This window comes from Tursiops truncatus, chromosome 4 (genome assembly GCF_011762595.2).
Source record: "Tursiops truncatus isolate mTurTru1 chromosome 4, mTurTru1.mat.Y, whole genome shotgun sequence".
NCBI classification, from domain to species: Eukaryota; Metazoa; Chordata; class Mammalia; order Artiodactyla; family Delphinidae; genus Tursiops; species Tursiops truncatus.
This window is the reverse complement of record NC_047037.1, coordinates 81636132-81659541: the sequence shown is the minus strand read 5'-3', so window position 1 is coordinate 81659541 and position 23410 is coordinate 81636132. Positions and strand designations below refer to the sequence as shown.

The 23410-nt window shown below is 38.6% G+C and overlaps 1 protein-coding gene across 1 annotated transcript; it reads left to right on the top strand.

Annotated features, from left to right (window-relative positions):
* The first annotated feature begins 18017 nt into the window (after positions 1–18017).
* LOC101331797 (small ubiquitin-related modifier 2-like) lies at positions 18018–23057 on the top strand. Its single transcript, XM_019922159.2, has 4 exons — positions 18018–18067; positions 18543–18612; positions 22729–22890; positions 22962–23057. Exons 1-4 carry the CDS (start codon positions 18018–18020, stop codon positions 23055–23057), a joined length of 378 nt encoding a protein of 125 aa, XP_019777718.2.
* The last annotated feature ends 353 nt before the right edge of the window (positions 23058–23410 follow it).

Genomic DNA, 23410 nt, shown 5'->3' with positions numbered 1-23410 from the left:
TTTTGGTATGTATCAATGCTTGGGTTTGCCCAAGTTTTAACAAGGTCTTTGAGATGCTTGAGCAGCTGCCTGGGTCCTCCCCCAGCAACAAACTTACTCTCATAGATATGCCATTATCTCATAGACACGTACTCGCTGGCCCATGGACCTTCCTCTTTTTTAGACTGCCCACTCTGCCACCATGTACAAGGAGGTGGCAGTTGCCAAGTAATGCTGCCTCTTCTCTTTTTGATCTAGGCCTCACATATGGGAAGAGCACTGCAACATCTGCAAAGAGGGCGGTAGCAGCACCTTCAGTATAGCAAGATGTTAGCGCAAGCAGGTAATCAGGCAATTATATCCTCTATTTGTGGTTGCTGTAATGACTTGGATTCCTACAATCAGAAAATAGGCCAAGGAAAAATGAGGAGGAGTGGAGGCAGATGTGCAATTCCATATACTGATATGCCCACTAAGTTTATGATTCATTCATTCACTCAATACGCTTTTAATGATACGGTAGTGAATCAAGACAGACCAAGATTCTGTTTTCACAGAACTTACAAGCTCGACGCAGAGATAGATGCTAAAAAAGTAGATACATATTAACGTTATTTTGGAGAGTAAATGCCATGAAGAAAAATACGTGTGATAGAGAGAAAATGGCCTGGAGGTGTGGTGAGGGGAACATATGGTCTGAAATGTAAAGAGTCAGCCACGCAAAATCAGCAAAAAGACCTTTCCAGATAAAAGAAATGGCATGTGCGAAGGCCCTGAGGCAGGAATGGGTGTGTCATACACCAGGAATCAAAACGAGAGCAATAAAATTGGCGCATGTGGTCTGTGTGTATGTTGTGGGGATAGCTGAAAAAGCAGGTGAGATTAGACACTGGGGAGGGATCATAATGAAGAGATCCCAGGGTAAGAAATTTAGGTTTTTATTCTAGTGACTTGATTGGTCAGTGAAAGATTTTAAGCAAGGGATTGACATGATCTGATTTACATTTTAGAAAGATTGCTCTGAATACCATATGGAAGAAGGACTGTAGAAGGACAATAGTGGAAGCAAGGAGACAAAGAGAAGGAAATCTTAGTCATCCAGTGGCAACTGGCTTGGCCTGGTGGGGGGAGCAACAGGAATGGAGAGAAGATTGAGTTACCTCGTATTGCTCATGATGAGAAGACCCTCCCCAAAGAGGCTACGTTCTGTCACAAGTGATCGATGTTTTTCACATACCAGCATTCTCTCTTACTGTACTAGTTCAGTACAGTTCCTTGCAGGAAACTGCCACTCATCCATCCAATAATACCTGACAGAATGCCAAGTCGACTGTCATTTTACCAGCTAGTGAGAAAAAATAAACAAATAAAAACTGTGTCCCAGTTGGTGCTTTTCTTCAGGTATAAACTTTGCTTACCCTTAAATGGTTATTACATGTTAATTAAGAGTCAGTATAAGGAAGTGTTTTGTTACGGATTAAGAAGTGCCTAACAAGATGGGCAGACACTGTTTAACTGCTCAACTTTACTAAATATTCTCTTACATATCTAATATCTCTGTTTATTTTGCAGGCAATAGCTATCCAGCTAAATCTAAATGGAATGCCTAGTTAAATACCTTGAGGCTATAAATCATGTAAATAACACTAATATGTTTTCTCAAGAGTTTACTGACAATATTGAGCTGCAGGGCAAATCTAGTGTTAGGCATTACATTATTCAAAGGGTCCCAGAAGTTTGCCTGCTTAAAGGTATCTTTCTTTACTGTCTGTAAATCACATTCTCAGTCCTCTCTGCTTTTAGTAGTGAATGTAGGAGCACTGCCTCTGCAAGAGGAAGAGGATTCACAAGATGTGTCTCATCAGTCATGTTATCATGTACAAAACAATTCATTAAAATAATATTTTTGAGGCCTACCATATGACAGGCATTGTGCTAAGCTATGGGGAAATAATAACGTACAGAATTGACACCCTACCCCATTGCAATCTAATGAAGGGTATGAAAGCCCCCCATAGAGCAGGGCCAAACAACATCATTGTACACTTATAAGGCAGGCCTTTCAAACTTGCTCTCCACTGTAAAACAGGACCAAAATTAATCACCACATATGCCCAGTCCTCTCTGGTGCTGAGAAATACTGCATAATAATAATAACATTCAGGAACCCAGGAACTCACAACCAAGATAGAGAAGGAAAGTGAATACACACCGAACAGAGAATAATATGGACCAGGGAGTAATTGATAGCTAAGCTATCAGGGAGCAGAATCAAAACACAATGGTGGTTCAGAAAAGGTGATCAAGAAGGAGCCTTCTTGGAGAAAAATGGAATTTTAAGTAACCCTTGCCCTTGACAGATATATAAGAGGAGGATGGAGGAAGGCAACATCTTATGCCTGGCCATGAGAACCAGCGTGAAACAAAGCACAGAGCTGGAGGAAGACGCATCTGACTAGCATGGAAGAGGAGAGAGAGAAGGTTGCAGAGAGACGCTGCATCAGGAAGAATCCTGAAGGCCTGAATGAAGACTCACACATCATCTCATCATCTCATCCTTAGAAGGCTACTTTAGATTGTGGAGGAGTGAGATGAGACACTGACAGCTTAGAGAGATTATTTTGGCAATGGGAAATTAGAGGTCAGAAGGAAGATGAAGTAGAGAAACTAGTTAGGAGACTAATAAAGTTGTTGGTGACATGATGAGAAAGGGACGAACGTTATCGATTATATACACTGTTGCTTTCTAATAATGGTGAGGAATGAATTCCTTCCCTCAGAGACTTTACATTAGTGGGAAAGGTAAGTTGTAGGAAACTATGTGGGGCTAGAAATGGAAAAAAGTTAGAATGAAAAATAACTGGTTTTTGTAAGTTGGGGTCAGTGAGGGTCTTGACAGGCATGATAATGAGTGTGGCTTTATTCTATGTGCAAAAGAGAGCCATTAAAAGCTTTGAGTAAGCGAGTGACATAATCAGACCAGTGTTTTAAGAAGGTGACTAGCCAGCAATGGAGTCGAAGATGGACGGGGACAAGTCAAGGTCAGGAAGACCAGTTATAAAGTTTCTGAAACAGAACAGGCAAGAGAGGATAAAAGCAGGCCACAGGGCAATGACAGTAGAAAGAGAAGAAAGGTGAAGACTTTTAGAGGAATTTCACAGGAGACTGATGGGATTTGTCAACTAATTGGATATGGAAGTTGAAAAAGGACAGGAAAAAGATGCCTCTACTTTTTTGTTGTTGTTGTTCAAAGTCCAAGCTGATAAAATGGGAAAGTTGAGTTAAAAAGCCAGTTTGGGAGGAAATTTAGAAATTCTACTTTTAGAATTCTGGATTGGTTCCTAAACTGGTACTCAAATAGCCTGTACCTCCAGATGGACATGCTCAGGAAGCTGTCACAGGAATGACATTCTTCACAAAGAGGGCTATCTCTGAGCTGTGTAATAAACTAAGCCCCCAAATCAAGATTCCCACCCCCCCCATATTTTTCCTTGTGTTTTCTTTCTTTTTCTCACTTGTTTTTGTAACTTAAATATATAAATATAGCACTAAGTGACATATTTTCTAATAATATGAATCTCATTTTGATTTTTAAAAACATGTACACATAGCAGTTAACTGATTCTGTTTTAAGAAGAAACACAATCTGAACTTGTCTCCCTCTGCTGGTGGCACATTGAGGTATCATGGGTCTTTTTAAACCAGAGTAATAGCAGAAAGAAAAATATCTGATAATAATTTGCAACGCACAAGTATGGGACTTTGACGTCCACAATGTGTAGTGACACACATAATTTTATACTTTATTTTTACTGCGCCGTGAGATATATAGTACAAGTATTATTACTCCACTTGTCAGAAAAAATTTTGAGATTTCAAGCCATTAAGCTCTCATATGAAATTAGAGATATTAAAGGAAAATCAGGAAGCATATGTAATTAGAATAATTGTATAATGTTATAGCTGCAACAGACCCAGAAGATCTTCTTGCACAGTCCCCCCATTTTGCAGCTGAAATACAGAAACTTAGAATTTACACGGTTATTCAGGATCACTGAGATTAGTATTCAAGACAGCACAACTCTCAAAAAGTGCTCTTTCTATTGTACCATGCTGCCTGACTAATAATGTCAGGATGTTAATCCTTTACATCATAGCTGAAACATGTACACGAGTAGACTAGATTAGAAATGCCTATTTCTCTAAGGCTAGATATACATTGCATCCAAGCAATCCACATCTATGTTAAACTTATAAGCAAGTAAGAAACAAAAATAAAAGCAATGTACATCAGTTGGACAAACAGAAAATAAGGCAAAGACCAATCCTCGATTAGCTGTTTGAATAGATTTGTGCTCTGTCCAGTCTGGGGCTCTAGAACCATAGGAAAGGCTTGAGATGATTTTTCAGGAATGCCAGAGTATTACAGATTGTGTCAGCAGAAGAGCTGGGGTGGAATTCCTTACCCAATGACTTCCTGGGGCACTGTTTTCTTCCTCTTTATATGCCTTCCATAGACAGTGTACTACAGCTCTCTGGCTATCCACCTGACATCCTACTCGCCAAACTTGTCTTCATTCTTAATGGATATTCCCATTCTCTCTTGGCAGAAAAGAAAAAAGCTAATTAAAATTATTTATATTTGTGTGGAAGTGACTGATAAATTACAACCTCTGAAGGGATATTATACAATGGGAGTTTCCTGAACTCTAATAGGTGAAATAGGTAGAGAAGATATTTTTGAATGGGAGAGTACTTTCATAACTCTTGTTTCTTACTGGCAAGAGATAAAGACCTTTGGGCCAACAAGTGTGAAAGTACCTTAAGAGATCTAAAATTAAAATAAAAAAAAAAATCTACATGATCTTAACCCATTAAATCATAATATCTCTCCACACAGAAGAAAACTTCATTTAGACCATCAATTCAACACACTGTGCCTATTAAAAAAAGTTTTTAGACAGGTAATAGATATTGGTGAGGAACAGAGAAATAACAATATAGCAAACTTTTATATAACACACATATACAGATATAAGCAAATATAAACAATTCCAAAATGTAGACAATTTCCAACACACTTGGTAAATATTCCCAATACCCCTATCCAACAATTTATCAGATAAAATTTTCACACTTTTGTTTTCAGTAGCAAAATCAAAATGAGAGTCTTTTTTTTCTTTAGTGGTGCTCTCTTTTTCTACTGCAAGAAAGCATGACAGAGTATTGATCGTAGGATGGAATCAGGTTGGTAAGTGGCTAGAGAAACCTTTTGTGCTGTTTGGAAGCACTGAGAATGGCTGATACCAGTAATATTCACTGTTTCAGGAAAAATAGATTATAGGTAGAGCTTTGATCGAGGCAATAGCTAGCCTGGATATAAGGGCCAGGCTGTTTTGGTGGGTAGGAGGGTAGAGAAAAGGATAAGCAGGTGTGAATATTTGGACTGTGACAGCCCTAAGTGAAGAAGAGGGAATGTGAGCCAACATAGGCATCAGAGAAGAAAATGTGTAAGGAAGTAAAGGGAAACTTGCAATGTGATAAATTATCTCTTAAAATAGGACATTTTGACAAAGCGAGAGAGAGGCATGGCCATATATACACTACCAAACGTAAAATAGATAGCTAGTGGGAAGCAGCCACATAGCACAGGGAGATCAGCTCGGTGCTTTGTGACCACCTAGAGGGTGGGATAGGGAGGGTGGGAGGGAGGGAGACGCAAGAGGGAAGAGATATGGGAACATATGTATATGTATAACTGATTCACTTTGTTATAAAGCAGAAACTAACACACCATTGTAAAGCAATTATACTCCAATAAAGATGTAAAAAAAAATGACAGACCATAAAAAAAGGACATTTTTATCCATCAGCTGATATGATAAGTCTAATGCTGCTGCTTGTTTTAATGTATATATTAACAGTGACTGAATAAAATTATTTTCCTTGGGACAAAAATGATCACTTAGCTATTAAGGAGCAATACTATGTGACAATTCACAACTTCTTTGCATCACTACCAATTTGGATTATATTATTTTGGGTTTGTAATGTTATTAGCAATAATTTTTTTATTATTTAATTACATAATTTATTGATCACCTACTATGTAAGTGGGTACTCTGAAAGATCTATGGGAACCATTCAGCACGGTCTCTATGATAAGATCCTTCTGTAATAAGAAATTTTCAAACTTGTTGGGGAAAGATCGACAAATGGATTGGTGAGTGATTCAAAAAGTGTATATAATTAAGTCTGCAATTCTGAGAAAAGTGCCCTAAATGCAAAGAAATTCAAACATAACGAGATAACTTCAACCTTCTATATGTCAGTCAGGATACTATGCACTGAGGCCACAAAGAAGCCCAGGGAAAGATTCTTGCCCTCAAAGAGTGAGCAGCTGGGAAAGAGATACGAATAGTTAAGCAATGACAATAAGTATGAACTATCCAAGTACCTCCATCGTACTGTGTCCACACAAAGGACACCACCTGATCCAGGCTGGAGGGAAGCTTTTCTGAAAGAGATGGTAACTGAGATGTGTCCTAAAAGAGAAGGTAGGACTTGGGGATGGGGTCCTTAGGGATATTTGGGATGTTAACAGTTGGAAATGAGTATAGGGTAAAATTCAGGAGGGCCAACAAAGGGATTCATGTCAAGTTAGGAGCCAACATCATGGAGCAAGGCATGGGGGCAGGGAAGAAAGTGCTCCCCACCCAGAGAGGATCCATGCTGGGGAGTAGTAGGAAACTCAGATAAGGAGGGGGGTGGTCGGAGATGGATTATAAAGGTCTTAAAAGACAAGAAGGGAGAAATCTAAACTTAATGCATTAGTAAACAAGAAGCATTTTATTTTGAGGGGGCAAGTTCTTGAAAGTGGCATTAGATGTAGCAGTTGTATAAAATGGAGGGCTCAGATAGGATATTATCTCAGTAACTCAGGCTTGAGAGGTAATGACTTTTCAGTGGGGTGGAGAAGAAGGATAAATGTAAGAGATATAAAGAAAGGGTCAAAAAGAATTGTTGAGTAACTGGATATATGCAATGGATAAGAAGAAGATATTCAAAATGAGACCTGTGAATCCCCCTGAGTTTCTGGAGGATGGGATTATCATTGATAGAGATGAGGGAGTTGAAAAAGCAGAGTGGAGTGTACTGGGGATGGGGAGGTGGTGGGAGGGGGGGGTGGGGGGAGGACGAATCCCTCCTAACCATCAGGCCTGCCATTTGGTTAGCTACTGCTACTGGAGGGAGTGTGCTCCTTAATGCATTTGGCTGCATCAACTCAATTGGTATGAATTTCCCAGATGTGCATAATTAAGAAAGGAAAAATGTCAAAAGGAAACCATATGATCCTTTTGGTATTAATGCTTATATTTATAATTACTCATAAAAATACCATTAAGAATTCTCTAATGTCCACTCTAAAAATGTGATACATGCTTTGGAACATATCTAAAATATACATAACACCTGGGCTAAAGTGGCCCTTACTCACTAAAGTTTGATTGTCCTTAAATTTCTGTTTAATATAACCCTATTTTTGTTTTACTAGTTCTCACTAGATCGCATCCTCGAATTCTTAGAAAGTGCAAAATATTCCAGCACATTCTGTGCTCACTGAATTTGACTGTTCATCATAATCTTTTGCCCTTGATCTTCTTACACCTTTCTTTATTCTAACCTATTTCTAACGGGTGGCCAGAACATTTTAAAAAAAATTTGTACTTTCAAAATGCATTTTGAATATCAAACAAAGTTATAGAATAGTTTTTCTCTACTGATAAATAAATAATGAGCTTTATGTTGGGAATGCTAGATTTGTTTAAATATTAAAGAAGAAATTTGCAAAAGATAGCTATAAATATGGAGCAGGGCTTCAATAAAGGATCCAGTAGTGAAACACAGACTGGGGTGTGATCATGATAAAGGTGAGAGTTGAAATGCATATGCATGTGTGTGTGAGAAAAAAAAAAGAAGAGCAGAGTCCAAGAGTTGCACCTTGGGTAAGGTTTGCCATGTTGGAGCAAGAAAACAAGAAGCAAGGAAAGTTCTTCCTGGAAAACAGCAGGTCCGGAGTGACTCTCCTTTCATCTGTAGAGCACAAAGTGCTTTCATATTCATTTGTCTTCACTTGACACCCTATTGCTCGCCAGAGAGCTCTTTAGAAGAAAGATATTATAAATGGCAGGTATTAAGATAATAAACATAAAAATAATAACAGATATTCAAGACCTTTAAATAGAAGGAGAGTGCTGCCTGTATTCATCACTAAGTGGTTTGGATCAATATCAAAGGATAATGAGAACTTAGTGTAGAAAAAGCTTAGGACATCTCTCTGTACTCAATGAGGTGACAAACACCCTGAAGGAGAGGGGTGGTATCCTCTCCAAATGTTCCCTTCTGTCTTATCCAGAGCTCCATTAGGCCTGCCACTAATTCAACAGATGATTAGAGAGATTCATCAACAGATGAATAGAGAGATGATTGCTGCATGTATAATGGGACTTCCATGTTCCCAAGAGAAATTCTAACATCACAGGCCCTAACTTCATCATTAGCAGATGATGGACCTTTATGAAGGGAATGGTTTAAATACATGTTTGATGTTTTTTTCTAGTAAACAACTGAAACGAAATCTATTCCCTAAAATGCCATTTTATAATAGTTACTCCAATGTGCAAATACGGTTTGAGATTCTGATGTTATCCAAACATTTTACAAATGGAAAAAATTACCTCTGGTAACCAGCACTAAATTATCATCTTCCCCAAGAAACACTTTAAATCCAATTTGAAAAGCTATGGAACATTACACACACACCCACACACATAGAGGCACACATGCAAAAATATGTCCACCACAAATATACCCAAAACTGGACAGTGGGTGACTTATTAAACAGTTACTTTTTTGTCCAGTAACTCATTATTAATTCATCTAAAACCTAACTACATAATTGGCAGAATTTAAATTTCAGGTTTGTTTCTTAGTTGTACTCGAGATGGGGCAAATGAGGTACCAGAGAACTGAAGACTGAAACCTTGAGCTCCAAGTCTTAGAGAGATGTTTACAGAAGGAAGGATAATATGTCTGGTGCTATCTTTGGTATTATATGTAGTTTCTGAGCTCAAGTTTTCATATTTGACAAATGCAATCCTACAGATATTCAGATATGAGCATGAGATTTGGTACATCCTCACTGTATTTTCAGCCATTCAATTCTCACTGTCACCTGGAACTTGGGGCTCTGTATGGCCCTGATTCTTCATCATCTCTTGCCTAGGCAGAGCCAGACAGAATGTTATAATGTACTATATGTCAAATCCCAACTTTTAGCAATGCCTTTCCTTGCCTGAATTTTAAGAAGAAAGAAGTGTCCTTATTTTTAAAGAAAAAATTCAAGTTTATAATCTAAGATTTCTGCGTTACCAAATAGTAAACCAATACAAAGCAAATAAATATTTAACTTGCAATTATTTTTCCTATTGATGAGAATCTAAAATGCTTTCCTTTATATGAAACAAAAAACAGGCTAGCTTAGATCACCTCAAATAAACTATTCTTATATCCCCTAAATCATGAATTTAGATCAAACAGGTTTAGCTGTACCTCCCAAATTTTTTCATTGGATGGGGCCATAGGCAGCATGAAATCTAGCCCTTTCATTTTACAAATGGAATAACTAAGATCCAGATATTTTAAAAGTCTTGCTCAAGGTCACACCATAGATCCTAGGAGAGCCAGAATGACAATGCATTTTTTCTTATTCTCAGTTCCGAACTCTAATTGAAATATGCTGAGAGTATAAAGGAGAACATATGAGTGTGTACATAAGTGTGTATTTATATGCGTGCGTCCGTTTGTTTAGCCTACTTCCTTGGGTAGAATATCCCTACACCCTGCCCCCAACTTTTCTTTATGCAGCCAATCCCTTCTCCTTAATCAAGACTCAGTTCAGGGCTTCCCTGGTGGCGCAGTGGTTGGGAGTCCGCCTGCCGATGCAGGGGACACGGGTTCGTGCCCCGGTCTGGGAAGATCCCACATGCCGCAGAGTGGCTGGGCCCGTGAGCCATGGCCGCTGAGCCTGCGCGTCCGGAGCCTGTGCTCCGCAACGGGAGAGGCCACGACAGTGAGAGGCCCGCGTACAGCAAAAAAAAAAAAAAAAAAAAAAAAAAAAAAAACACTCAGTTCAAACACCATCTCTTCCTGCCTTCCTGCTCCATCTCAGGCAGTGCCCATTGCTTTATCTTCCTGGAAAGCAGGTAAGTCATTTGGGTAGCACAATTGTCAAACACATCACAGTTCTTTGCAAATATTTTTGTCTACTTCACTGGAGTAGATTATGAACTATCATCACTATATTATGAATTCCTTACGGATAGGAATCATAGCCTCTTTGCCTTGGAATGCATGGTGCCTAGAGCAGTGCTTGATGATGGTGTGTGCTCCATAGGGGGTTGCAGAAATGGCTTGATGTAATTTAGACCAATGGAGCAAAAACCTTAGTCTTCAGAGTAATTACTCTAACTAAGAATTGTACTGTTACAGTTGGCGTCATACTGCACTTCACTTTACTCAAGTATAAGGACCTAACTTGAATAAGAACTTTGGGATGTTGAGGGTGGGTCACGTACTATTTTTTCAGAAGCAACACTGGTCTATGCCCACAAATCTGATAACCTAGATGAAATGGACCACATCCTTGAAAGACAGAGACAACACTGGCATGTACATTTCCCACCAAGTCTTATTCTGAGGAAACAGTACCTGCAACTTCTCATAACCTATTGAAACCTTCTGTGTGAAGATATTTCTCAGCCATTTATAGCTATTCTGTTAAAAGTCATCAGAGATAACCTGAAGTTTCAGGCCTCATCTTAAGTGGGTGATGTTTAAGTTAATGATCTGTTCACTAGCCTGAAGAGTTACAACTGGGGAATATCTGAACTATCATATCTATTTCTGTAAGGCCATAAATAGATTATTTAGAGAAGTCTACAATTTTGGAATAGGTGAATGAGACCTTCAAGGACAAGACAAAGAAGAACCAGCTATCTAGCTCAGCTGTGTCTCCAGTGACTTATTGTGGAAGTTCATTTATCCTAAACTCTATATCTAGACCTCCCCAGGCTGAAATATGACAGATTTTGATAAGGGGAAATTAGGGGATCACTCACACAGTTTGCCCTGTTTTAACATGTACCATCATCAGCTGTCTCTGTCTTTTGTCTGTTTCTACCTTCTCTCCCACCTTCCCTACACTTCTGGTTCATAATCAGTTTAGTTCCTAAAATGTCCCTTCTTTGCACCCCTTTATCTGTTTTAGGACTATCGCATTTTTTCCCTTTAGCCTCACCTTTTACCTCATGTCCCACACTGGACCATAAAAAAAGAGAGTTGAAAGTTTAAAAATTATCTAATATGTGTACTAAAAACATTTTCTGGTTTTTTGTTCTTAATTTCCCAGTTAGCTTTCAGTTCCCAAGCACTCTTGCTAAAGGAGCGTTCGAATATGAAAACAGTAAACTAATCCTAAATATTTGCTTTTGACACAAGGAACAGAAAAGGAGCCAGATACAATACTAAGTGCTGGGGGAAAATTTGAAACAAAGTCCTTGTCCTCAAGAACATCATACTGTAGTCAGTAAAGCAGACATACACACAAATTGCTTTTTGCTTATGTGTGATCTTAGATTGAATTTCAAATTTTTGTTCCAAAAGTCATTGGCTCATGGAAATTCAAGGATCCCCACTCTGCATTTTGAAATTTTAAGTGAGACAAAGAATGGAATACTGAATAGGAATACTAAATTTGGAACATAAGGTAATCCTTCTAGACCTTTATTAAAATTGGCATAGACTTTGAAGACTTGAGACACTAGTGAGAAGGAGGAGATTTAGAGAGGTTCTAAAACAGAGCCCCCAAAATGATTAAAGCAGTTAGAAAAATTAGCAGATGTCCATCAGTTTGGAGCCAAGAAGATATTGCTGTTGGATCAAATCAAAATCTGCCCAAAGGCCTTAGGAAAATAATTCTGTAAAGTTAATGTTTTTTAAGCCATGAATGTCACCACAACTTCATTTTATTGACACTGCCTTAATCAGCCCAGGTAGCTCAATCCTCTTCTAAGCCCCCTTCTGGAAGGTCGGGCTTGCCTCATTCCCAACACCATCTCAACAGAGGAAGGATGTGATCATTGGTTTTTACTGCCATTTCTTCACACTCTAGACTCAGTGTCCCAGCCACGAGTTCTCTCTTTTCATTAGATCCACTCTCCTCTCCCTACTTTATACTCTCAGCAGTATCCTTGGCAGCCAGCCAGTCCTAAAATCCAGCATATCACAGGCAGAATCCAATTAATCAGCAAGTAACTAGATTCTCTGAGCCTTCTGCAAGTCTGCGATTTCTCACAGTACTGTGTGTTTGTACATATATATTCTCTATATATACATACACACTAATAGTACTGTGATAGTATAAATAGTATATAATATAGTGTGTGTGTATATATATATATATACACACACATATATTTTATTTACATATATATATATATATATATATATATATATATATATAACTGGATGCCATGTACTTTGCCAAATCCTAGAGATACAAGGAAGAATTAGACATACCTCTACTCTCATAGTTTAGTAGAACAGGAAATATTACTCAAACTAATAAATTAGCACACTAGAAATTCAAGATGCTGGAATAGACATCTTTGGGAGGAAGAATGAAGACACAAAGGTGGGACTGCTCTCAAGGTGTCTGAACAGGGCAAATCATTTCAACTGCTTAGACAAGAAGGAGCTGAAAAACATTAGAATGCCAGTTGCTCATACTCATCATTTGCTCCTTCAGATATTAGCCATACAATAAGCTAACTCTCCAAGCTCATCAAGCACCCCAAGTGAGATTTCAGCCAAATGGCTAATTTACAAGCCTTAGTGAGGGTATCTGATCTGAAAACCAACAAAAGTGGGTGCTACAGAAATTTTTCAAGATAAAAAAAATTGTTTTAACATTAAGTTTCACGGGCTTGTTACTGTATCAACAATATAGAGATGAAAGCTGTCAGAAGACTATCATATAAATGTGTTTTCCCACCCAAAGAGGCATTTTTCCATTTCTTCTCTCAACTCTGTAGCCCATCTGGCAGTGCATTTACAGACCTCTGGGATAATTCAAATTTGGAAATTGAATTTCAGCCTTAAATAAAAAGTGAAACATTTAGGATTTTCCCAAAACTTTAAAACCCCCCAAAATAGCAATCCTATTCTGAAACTCAAAAAAGAGCTGTGTGATTTTTTTTGCGAAAGCACTGTTGATTAGCATTTTACAAAGATTTTGTAGAGAATGATGACTTCATTGGAAAGGCAGGGGACTCCTTCCCTACCTAGCCTCCAAACCCACCTTTATCTGTTGTTGCAAAAGCTTAAATGAACCTGTTCAGATGCCTGTCAAGATGCTTCTTGTTACGAGTGCGTCACTGGATTCAGCATTTCCCTATATAATCTTCACTGAATCATTGGGGAAAGGGAGATAGACTGGAACAAAGTAGTCTAAGTAAAAAAGAACTGGCAGAGAATTAAATCCCTAAAAACCTTTTGCTGAGATGTGTTGGGATGTTTTGCCCCTCTGGGTTGTAAACTTGATCAGACTGCATTGGCTATCATGGAATATGGAAAGTTTAGTCTTCTGATCCAAGTTATTTTCATACAGTATTGTCACAGTTCCTCTTCCTACTCTTAAGTAACTGTTTCTTAGAATAGTATTGATTTGGGGGACATTACTTCCCCGTTAACTCGCCTTTCTTTAATGGTGAATATTGTTTCGAAATGTTTGTTTTCAAACCAGTCAGTCAACAATAAGCTTAGTTGACAATCAGCTACCTTTTCTGTCAGAGTAAATCTTTAACATCCAATTTAATTCTCTTCTCAAGGGAATCCAAACTTCTCTAGGAGTGTTTGAATCTCAAACGCAAAAATGATACTATTAGAAAGATCATGAGATATCATCCACTTTCCTGGTTTTCACACTAGGATCCTCAAATTCTTGGATTTTTAAACAGGTGACCCAAGGGCGCAGTGTAGAGTGGGAGTAAAGTGAATGTCAAGAAAGGTTTCAACAAAAGAAACAAGACTCAAAGCTACTTTTATACACTGAGGTTCCACTTTCAATTTCATCTGATAAAAGATCTTTTGTTAATGGATGAGAAGTGCCAGCCTGAGAGAGATTCAGTAGCTTGTTGCAGATCACTCAGCTAGTGAGAGAGCCAGGATTAGAACTAGGTCTCCAGAGGAGCCGTCATCTACTAAGTATCACTTCTGTCACTCTAAACCCAATTCTTCTAATTCCTCTTTCCATCCTGTTGGCATCCACTTATTCTCTTTTAAAAATTATCCCATTCTCCTGTCTTCTTTCAAGACCTTACAGTTGTGTCTAGAACAGTCTTAGTTTCTCTATGTATTTTATTCAATATTGTTTTCTCAATTCTGAGAGTAGTTGTCCACTGCCAAAAGACAAAAGGGGCCATTAATATCACTAGTAATATTATCTTCCACACTGAGAGTAATTTATATATTTATTTTTTTAATAGCTCTTTATTGGAGTATAATTGCTTCACAATACTGTGTTAGTTTCTGTTGTACACCACAAGGAATCAGCCATATGCATATATATGTCCCCATACCCCTCCCTCTTGAGCCTCCCTCTCATCCTCCCTATCCCACCCCTCTAGGTCATCGCAAAGCACTGAGCTAGTCTCCCTGTGCTATGCTGCTGCTTCCCACTAGCTATTTTACATTCGGTAGTGTATGTATGTCGATGCTACTCTCACTTCACCCCAGCTTCCCCCTCCCACCCCATGTCAAGTCCATTTTCTATGTCTACATGTTTATTCCTGCTCTGCAACTAGGTTCATCGGAACAATATTTTTTTTCAGATTCTGTATATATGCATTAGCATACGGTATTTGTTTTTCTCTTTCTGACTTACTTCACTCTGTATGACAGACTCCAGGTCCATCCACCTCACTACAAATAACTCAGTTTCATTTCCTTTTATGGCTGAGTAATATTCCATTGTATATATGTGCCACAGCTTCTTTATCCATTCATCTGTCGATGGACATTTAGGTTGGTTCCATGTCCTGTCTACTGTAAATAGTGCTGCAATGAACATTGTGGTACATGTCTCTTTTTGAATTATGGTTTTCTCAGGGTATATGTCCAGTAGTGGGATTGCTGGGTCATATGGTAGTTCTATTTTTAGTTTTTTAAGGAATCTCCATACTATTTTCCATAGTGGTTGTATCAATTTACATTCCCACCAACAGTGCAGGAGGTTGTATCAATTTAGTGGTTGTATCAATTTACATTCCCACCAACAGTGCAAGAGGGTTCCCTTTTCACCATACCCTTTCCAGCATTTATTTTTGTAGATATTTTGATGATGGCCATTCTGACTGGTGTGAGGTGATACCTCATTTTAGTTTTGATTTGCATTTCTCTAATAATTAGTGATGTTGAGCATCTTTTCATGTGCCTCTTGGCCATCTGCATGTCTTCCTTGGTGAAATGTCTATTTAGGTCTTCTGCTCAATTTTTAACTAGATTGGTTGTTTTTTTGATATTGAGCTCTATGAGCTGTTTGTATAGTTTGGAGATTAACCCTTTGTTGTTTCATTTGCAAATATTTTCTCCCATTCTAAGGGTTGTCTTTTTGTCTTGTTTATGGTTTCTTTTGCTATGCAAAAGCTTTTAAGTCCCATTTGTTTATTTTTGTTTTTTTTTTCCATTACTCTAGGAGGTGTGTCATCTTGCTGTGGTTCACGTCAAAGAGTGTTTTTCCTATGTTTTCCTCTAAGAGTTTTATAATGTCCAGTCTTGCATTTAGGTCTTTAATCCATTTGGAGTTTATTTTTGTGTATGGTGTTAGGGAATGTTCTAGTTTCACTCTTTTATATGTAGCTGTCCAGATTTCCCAGCACCACTTATTGAAGAGTCTGTCTTTTCTCCATTGTATGTTCTTGCCTCCTTTGTCGTAAATTAGGTGCCCATATGTACATGGGTTTATCTCTGGGCATTCTATCCTGTACCATTGATCGATATTTCTGTTTATGTGCCAGTACCATACTGTCTTGACTACTGTAGATTTGTGGTATAGTTTGAAGTCAGGGAGCCTGATTCCTCCAACTCCGTTTTTCTTTCTCAAGACTGCTTTGGATATTTGGGGTCTACTTTCAACTTTCATAGATTTACAAATTAACTATGTTGGTGTAAGCTCAAATATCCTTATGAAGTACACAAAGAGGGTACAAAAACTCAGACCCAGAAATGAGAAGCAACATGTCTAATGGTTCACAGCTATGCAGAAGCACAAGCAGGGCTGGAGCCCTGTTTCCCAGGCTCCAGTCTTTCCACTTGACCACTCCAAATGAAGAGAAGGATTTGGAGGGGCAGGGGCTGGGGGGTTAAATTCTCTCCTGCATGGGAGATTTGTCTGCTTTCCCTTGACATTTCAAATGACGTGGTTCCTTATTAAATCAGTCATGCATAAACGTACAAATTACTCCCTCACCTTACCAACCTCACCACCAACCCACCTGAAGCAAGACCAAAGGGCCATAAGTTCCTTCATAAACTTTTCTCCACAATCCACATGGTTGATTGCCCCTTCATCTAGGCATTTTTGCAGCCTTTAAATTTTGACAATGTTTTCAACATAATTGATATTTTTTGGACCTCTCATCAGTCCTACATTTTATTTTCCATTGGGTTTTTACTCACATAGTCACTCTGCTCATCCAAGAATATTTCATTTTGGGGACAACCTTATGTAATATGCTACCAAAGCCTTTGACATTACTTTTGCCCCTTTGTAAAGATTCTAATTCCTATCTTAGTATTCAAACTGGCAAGCATAGGAGACTTGAAGAACGACTGGTAGAAGCCAAATTAAGTAGATACTCTACATAGAAAGTAACCAAAAGCAAAAATAAACAAATGGGACTATATCAGATCAAAAACACTTCTGTACAGCAAAGGAAATCATCAACAAAATGAAAAGACAACCTACTGAATCATAGAAAATATTTGCAAATCATATATCTGATAAAGGGTTACATCCAAAATACATAAAGAATGCATAAAACTCAACAGCAAAAACAAACAAATAATTTCATTTAAAATGGACAGAAGATCTGAATAGAAGATCTGATTTTTCCAAAGAAGGCATACAGATGGCCAACAGGTACATGAAAAGATGCTCTACACCTATAATCATCAGGATAATGCAAATGAAAACTACAATAAGCTATCACCTCACACCTGTAGGATGGCTGTTATCAAGAAGACTAGAAATAACACGTGTTAGTGAAAATGTGGAGAAAAAGGAACCCTTGTGCACTGGAAATGTAAATTGCTGCATTCATTATGGAAAACAGTATGGAGGTTCCTCAAAAAAAATTAAAAACAGAATTATCATGTGACCCAGCAATTCCACTTCTGGGTATGTATCGAAGAAAATGAAATCACAAATTAAAAAAGACATATGCACCCACATGTTCACGGCAGCATTATTTACAATAGCCAAGATATGGAAACAAGCTAAGTGTCCATTAGTGGATTAATGGATAAATAAATTGTAGTACTTACATACAATAGAATATTACTCAGCCATAAAAAATAATTAAATCTTGCCATTTGCAACAACACAGATGAAACTCGAGGGCATTATGCTAAGTGAAATAAGTCAGTCAGACAGAGAAATACAAATACTGTATAATCTCTCTTATATGTGGAATCTTATCTCCAAGCTCATAGATACAGAGAACAGACTGGTGGTTGCCAGAGGTGGGGGAGGTTGGGGTGGTGGGAGAAATGGGTGAACTGTTTTTGGTTTTTCTTAGTTTAAATAAAGCAAAAATTTTAAGTACTACAATATTAAAGATGAATGAACCACAAATGGTATAAAATGTCTTTTTCAAAATAAAGGTTTCTGATGCTATACTTCTTAAAAAAAAGTAACAATGGCAGGAGAAGGAAAATTCCCCAGCACTGGCATATGCATAACTCCAAGGTAACATGTGCATATATCCAATTAGATATATAAAAGATACAGATATATTAAATTTCATGCAGCCTTTGAACCCTTACCCCCTCTATAATGTAATGGATGCAGAGGCCAGAAAATAGCCCAAGGTAGAGGGAGTAATATATCCCCACCACTGCCATAATTTTCATTTTCATCAAAATCTAAAGATTTACAAAGAGCTGCCTCCATTTCCTTTATCCTCCAGCCGAGTGGAGGCACTTAAATGGTAGTGATACTAATAAATCCTGATCTAAAGCTCATGTTCTTTGCCCTGCAACAGGCAGTTGGGAGGTTAAAGGTATCAATTCGAACACCTGCTGAAGGGTGAGGAACTTCTTTATGGTATCAGTAATTCAACTTTCTATTGAAAACTAGCATCCTGTAGAAGTCATAGTAAAAGGCATTTCTGGGTCAGTCATGGTGAAATGATTAAACTCGTATTTCTCTATTGCTTGATTAGGTCACTGTTCACTAATGCCCTGTCACCATCAGCTTCTTTGAACTGTCATCTCATACCTGACACCAACGTGGTAAGCTTCCCTATACCCAGTTTGGAAAACCAGTTAAAAACAGAAGGTGGTTTTCTTTCTCTACTATAAAGAGTTCTGAGTCATGGATGGTTGCCTTCTCACTGTGCTTTTAAAAGAAGAAAGAAAATGCCTTCAGTTTGCTGGGAGCAAAAATATGTTCTTTTTCATCTGAAACCATTCCTTGCATCTCACTAAATATTACTGAGCATCCCACAAGAGCTTATCATCTTACCTATTTGCAACAGCAAACTGAATGTATTAGGAAACCCTCTTCAGACTGGTGGAGCCTAGCAGCTCAGGAAGCTCTGGGGAATAAAATATCTGACAGCAGGTGGCCTGGGTAGACCAGCTGTATGGCTGTACATGGGAACTGCCACTTAACAAGTTAGGGCAGCTTGTGCCTGTAGCTCATGGGGAGTTGGACACAATTCTATGCCCTTTAGACACTCTGAGCTGCCACAGGAAAAGCAGGCATTCCGTCATGTCCTGTGCTTCCTTGTTCGTGTGATTTGCGTTTGTACTTGGACAGAACAGTTTCATGTGCAGGAGTAAAAACATCAGTCCCAGGAGATACTGGACCATTGACCCAGAGTCCATATGTCAGTAGTCTCCTTCCCTTTTGGGACTGGTCAGTTGCCATGGTAACTGGCAGCTAAGGCTTATTAGTGCTTGTTAGTGTTTAAAAGATGATTTATAAGCATGTAAATAATTGGCAGCTCATTAACAGGTGGGGCTCCTGAACTCAGCTGCCTTTCGCAATTATCTACAGGATTTGAGAGTTGTGCTCCTGTCCTCTGCAGCTGCCTACTTATCTGTCTCAGAGAGTATCAACCCTGAAAATAAGGCAAAGAGGAAACAATCCATCAGTGGGGCGGACGGACCAGACTGTGCAACCAATGGTGGTTGCTCACCTAGCAGATTGCCCAGGGACAGATGGGAGGAGTACTGGTTGCCCACTTTCAATTTTTCCTTCAGAAACTGTACATACTGTATCCTAAAAAAAAAAAAAACCCTTTGTTTCTAGGCAAATTCATTAGGAGTGGAACCAGGCTTACATATAAGTTGCTGTTTATATTGGAAGAGCCCCTTAGCTAAAAATACCTCCCTGAACTAGTGCTCACAGAACCTGACAGTGCGTCAGAATATATGTATTGCATAACTTTCAGCTGTGTGTGGTGGGGGGCGGCTAGAGAGGGAGAGAGAGAGGAGAGACAGATGGAGGGATAGAGGGAGAGAGGGAGAGAGAGAGAGAGAGAGAGAGAGAGAGAGAGAGAGGGAGAGAGGGAGGGAGGGAGGGAGGGAGGGAGAGAGAGAGATTGAGAGTTGTGTGTTGTTTGGGGGTCTTAGGGGAGAATAAGGCTGGGAGATAAATGGCATCGTACAATACTCACAATAGTAGTAAATACAACAACCTTGCAGCTGATCATATTTTTAATCATTGGAGAGACCCAGGACAGCCTGAAAAGACCTAAGGAAACAGAGCCCTGAGTGTCAGGAATTGCAAGAGTTTGTCAATCAGAGCCACAGTTTTTCCAAACTGCAATTTTGAGAGGCAATTACCTGACTTAGATAATTCTAAGGTTTGAGGATTTTGTTTTTGTTTTTTAATTTTTAAGAACCTCTTTCAATATGTAAAATGTTTCTACAGTTTTGGAGTCCTGAGTAATTAAGAAAATATACTCATTGAAGAATATAATGTATTCATCTAAGAAATAATATATTGATTATTATTATTATTGTTATTTTGGCTTAATATATAAGAGGAGAACAGAGAGGGAAAATGGGAAGATAATTTGAAGATACCACAATGGTAATAAGAAATAGAAAGAGAGGGGCTTCTCTGGTGGCGCAGTGGTTGAGAGTCCACCTGCCGATGCAGGGGACGCGGGTTCGTGCCCCGGTCCGGGAGGATCCCACATGCCACGGAGCGGCTGGGCCCGTGAGCCATGGCCACTGAGCCTGCGCGTCCGGAGCCTGTGCTCTGCAATGCGAGAGGCCACAACAGTGAGAGGCCCGCATACAGAAAAAAAAAAAAAAAAAAAGAAATAGAAAGAGAGACTTTGAAAGAGGAAAAGAATTTAGAAAGAAACTAAGAGGGAAAAACTGGAAGCTAAAAAAATATTCCATCTGCAGCTTATTTCTTTCATTTATAGGGAATCTCAGGATCCTAGACCTAGGCATAGCCAGGCAGTGCTGCTCGAGGGACGGCACAAGGGAAGGTAAGAGTATCAGCTGTGCATTGCTCTGTAGGGCATTCCATCAACTCCAGGAGGTACACAGGCCGTCAAAGCCAGAGGGGTGATTAACCCTTCAATTATTTTAATTTCTGTAGTAGTATATTTTCTACCTCACTCAACTAAGTACCTAATTTCACTGATGAAGCACCTAACTCACCAGCAACTAGAAAGTGTTATTCAGGTTGATTAAACACTACTCTATTTATGGAAATACCTTCTGTTTTAATAATTGGTAGTGGTACCCTCTACAAAGTCAGGGGTAATTATCTTGATCCTCTCTCCATCTTGCTGAGATTTTTTTAACACACTCTAATGCTTTCTGGACAAAACTCTATTCCAAATAAAAATAACAAAACACTTATATAATTTTTACTATGTTTCGGATATCATCCTAAGTAGTTTGCATATAACTCTTAATCCTCTCAAAGTTTTATAAATTAGGCATCCTTATTACCCTCCTTTTACATTTGAGAAAACAGAGATGTTAAAAAAAAAAAAAAAACTTGCTCAAGAATTCAGCAAGGGGTAAATTATAAAGAGAGCTGGAATTTGAAAACTTAACACATGAGAGACTGCCCTCCTGCTTCCCTCTGTTCCATCAACAAATGTATCGTGTGATGGATCCACCTCCAGTTATGAAGTAGGAAGTCATGAGAAAGCATAACTCTCCCCATAACAAACAAAACAATACAACTGAGGTACAAAATCTGTTTTCCTGAACTCCGCAAAAAAGTGACGTTTCAAAGAATCTCTAAACAAACTCAACTCCAGTGATGAACACTTCATAGGTGAGAAAACATATCAATACAAAGCTGCTCTCCTCCCTGGTTGACTAGCAGGAAAAGAAAAACTTCTCCATAGACAGGAAATCAGCAGAATCTTTAACAAAGATTTAAGGCCTGTGTGTGGGTTGCTGGGACAGATTTGAATTCTGAGCCCCCAGTGGCAGAGTAAATCTGAATTCACTTACCAACTCTATTGCTTGGTAAGTGTTCCGGGGCAGTTACTCAAAGACTTGAAAGTAGGAGAGGAGAAATGAGAGGGATAAATTTCAACTTAGGATTTCAGTTTCTAGGAGTTGGAGACAGACAAGAGTACTGAGAGAAAGTGCTCTGAGGCATTCTGGGAGGACAGATCTCCCTAAACATAGGAGGACTGAAGGAGAACAAAGAAAACTCCCCAGAAACACAAAGAGCTGGAAGCCAGGCTGTGAGAGCTGAGAGATCTTCATGTTTAAGAAAGCTAGTAGTTGGACAGAGAAGCATACAGATCTATGGATCTCACCAGTGCTCAGATCCTAAGCCTACCAGAGGTAAATTCTAATTCCACTTTCAAAACATGTAAAGCCTGTGGTCAAACCAAAGTTGCAACAAAGTTCAAACATATCTTGACTAGAAATCTGATTTATTTAGCTCTTCACTCTTGATTTTTTTCTAGAAATAAATAATATTTACATCTATTTCTACTGTGTTTACACAACATGCCTTTAATGCCATAAAATTTATCACACACAAAGAAGCAAGAAAATGTAAATCATGATCATGAGAGAATATACAAAGAGGGAAGACCCAGAGATGGCCCAGATAGTGGAATTATCAGTCAGAGACTTCAAATAAAGATAAAATAAAATGAAAATGAAAAATCTAAAGGATCTAGTAGAAAAAGCAGGCAACATGAGTGAAGAGATGGGGGATTTTAACAGAGATATATGAATACTATATTGAAGAAAAATGTATTGAAATTTTCAGAAAAAAATCAATATCATAAATGAACAGTTCATTAGATGAGTTTAACAGCAGACTGGAGTCAGAAAAGTATCCTTGAAGACAGATCAGTAGCACACCTCCTTAGGTAAGGACCCGGTACCTTTTTTGTGAAGCGCTCACCAGGGCTGGAAGAAAAGCCCAAGGAAGGAGTCAAGATTGAGAACAATGATCATACTAATTTGAAGATGGCAGGGATGGATGGTTCTTTGGTGCACTTTAAGATTAAGAGGCATACAGCACTTAGCAAACTGATGAAGCCTATTGTGAATGACAGGGTTTGTCAATGAGGCAGAATAGATTCCAAACTATTAGGTAACCAATCAATGAAACAGACACACCTGCACAGTTGGAAATGAAAGATGAAGATGCAATTGATGTGTTCCAGCAGCAGATAGGAGGTGTCTACTCAAAAGGGAATCTGCTACTTTACTGCAGAACATAAACACATGTTCTCAATTAGAAAACCCAATTTGGTCCTACCACATCCTGACTACTGCAGTATAGTTTTCTCTATTCTTTCATTTTCCTCCTCCCCATTCCTTTACTGTATATAAAGTCACTGCTGTATATACTCAAGCATATTGCATTTTTTAAAAAAAACCTAAACGGCCAATGGTATGCTTTGATCAACACCAAATGGAGAGGAGACAGGGGAAAATTCTAGTTCTGTGAAAATACCCCCCTTTCTCCATTAGTGGCATGTTCATTCAGCGCTTATCTTTACATTCCAGTAAGTTATTTCACACTCACTGTTTAACAAAAAAAGAATAACATAAAAATCCTTGCATATTTTGT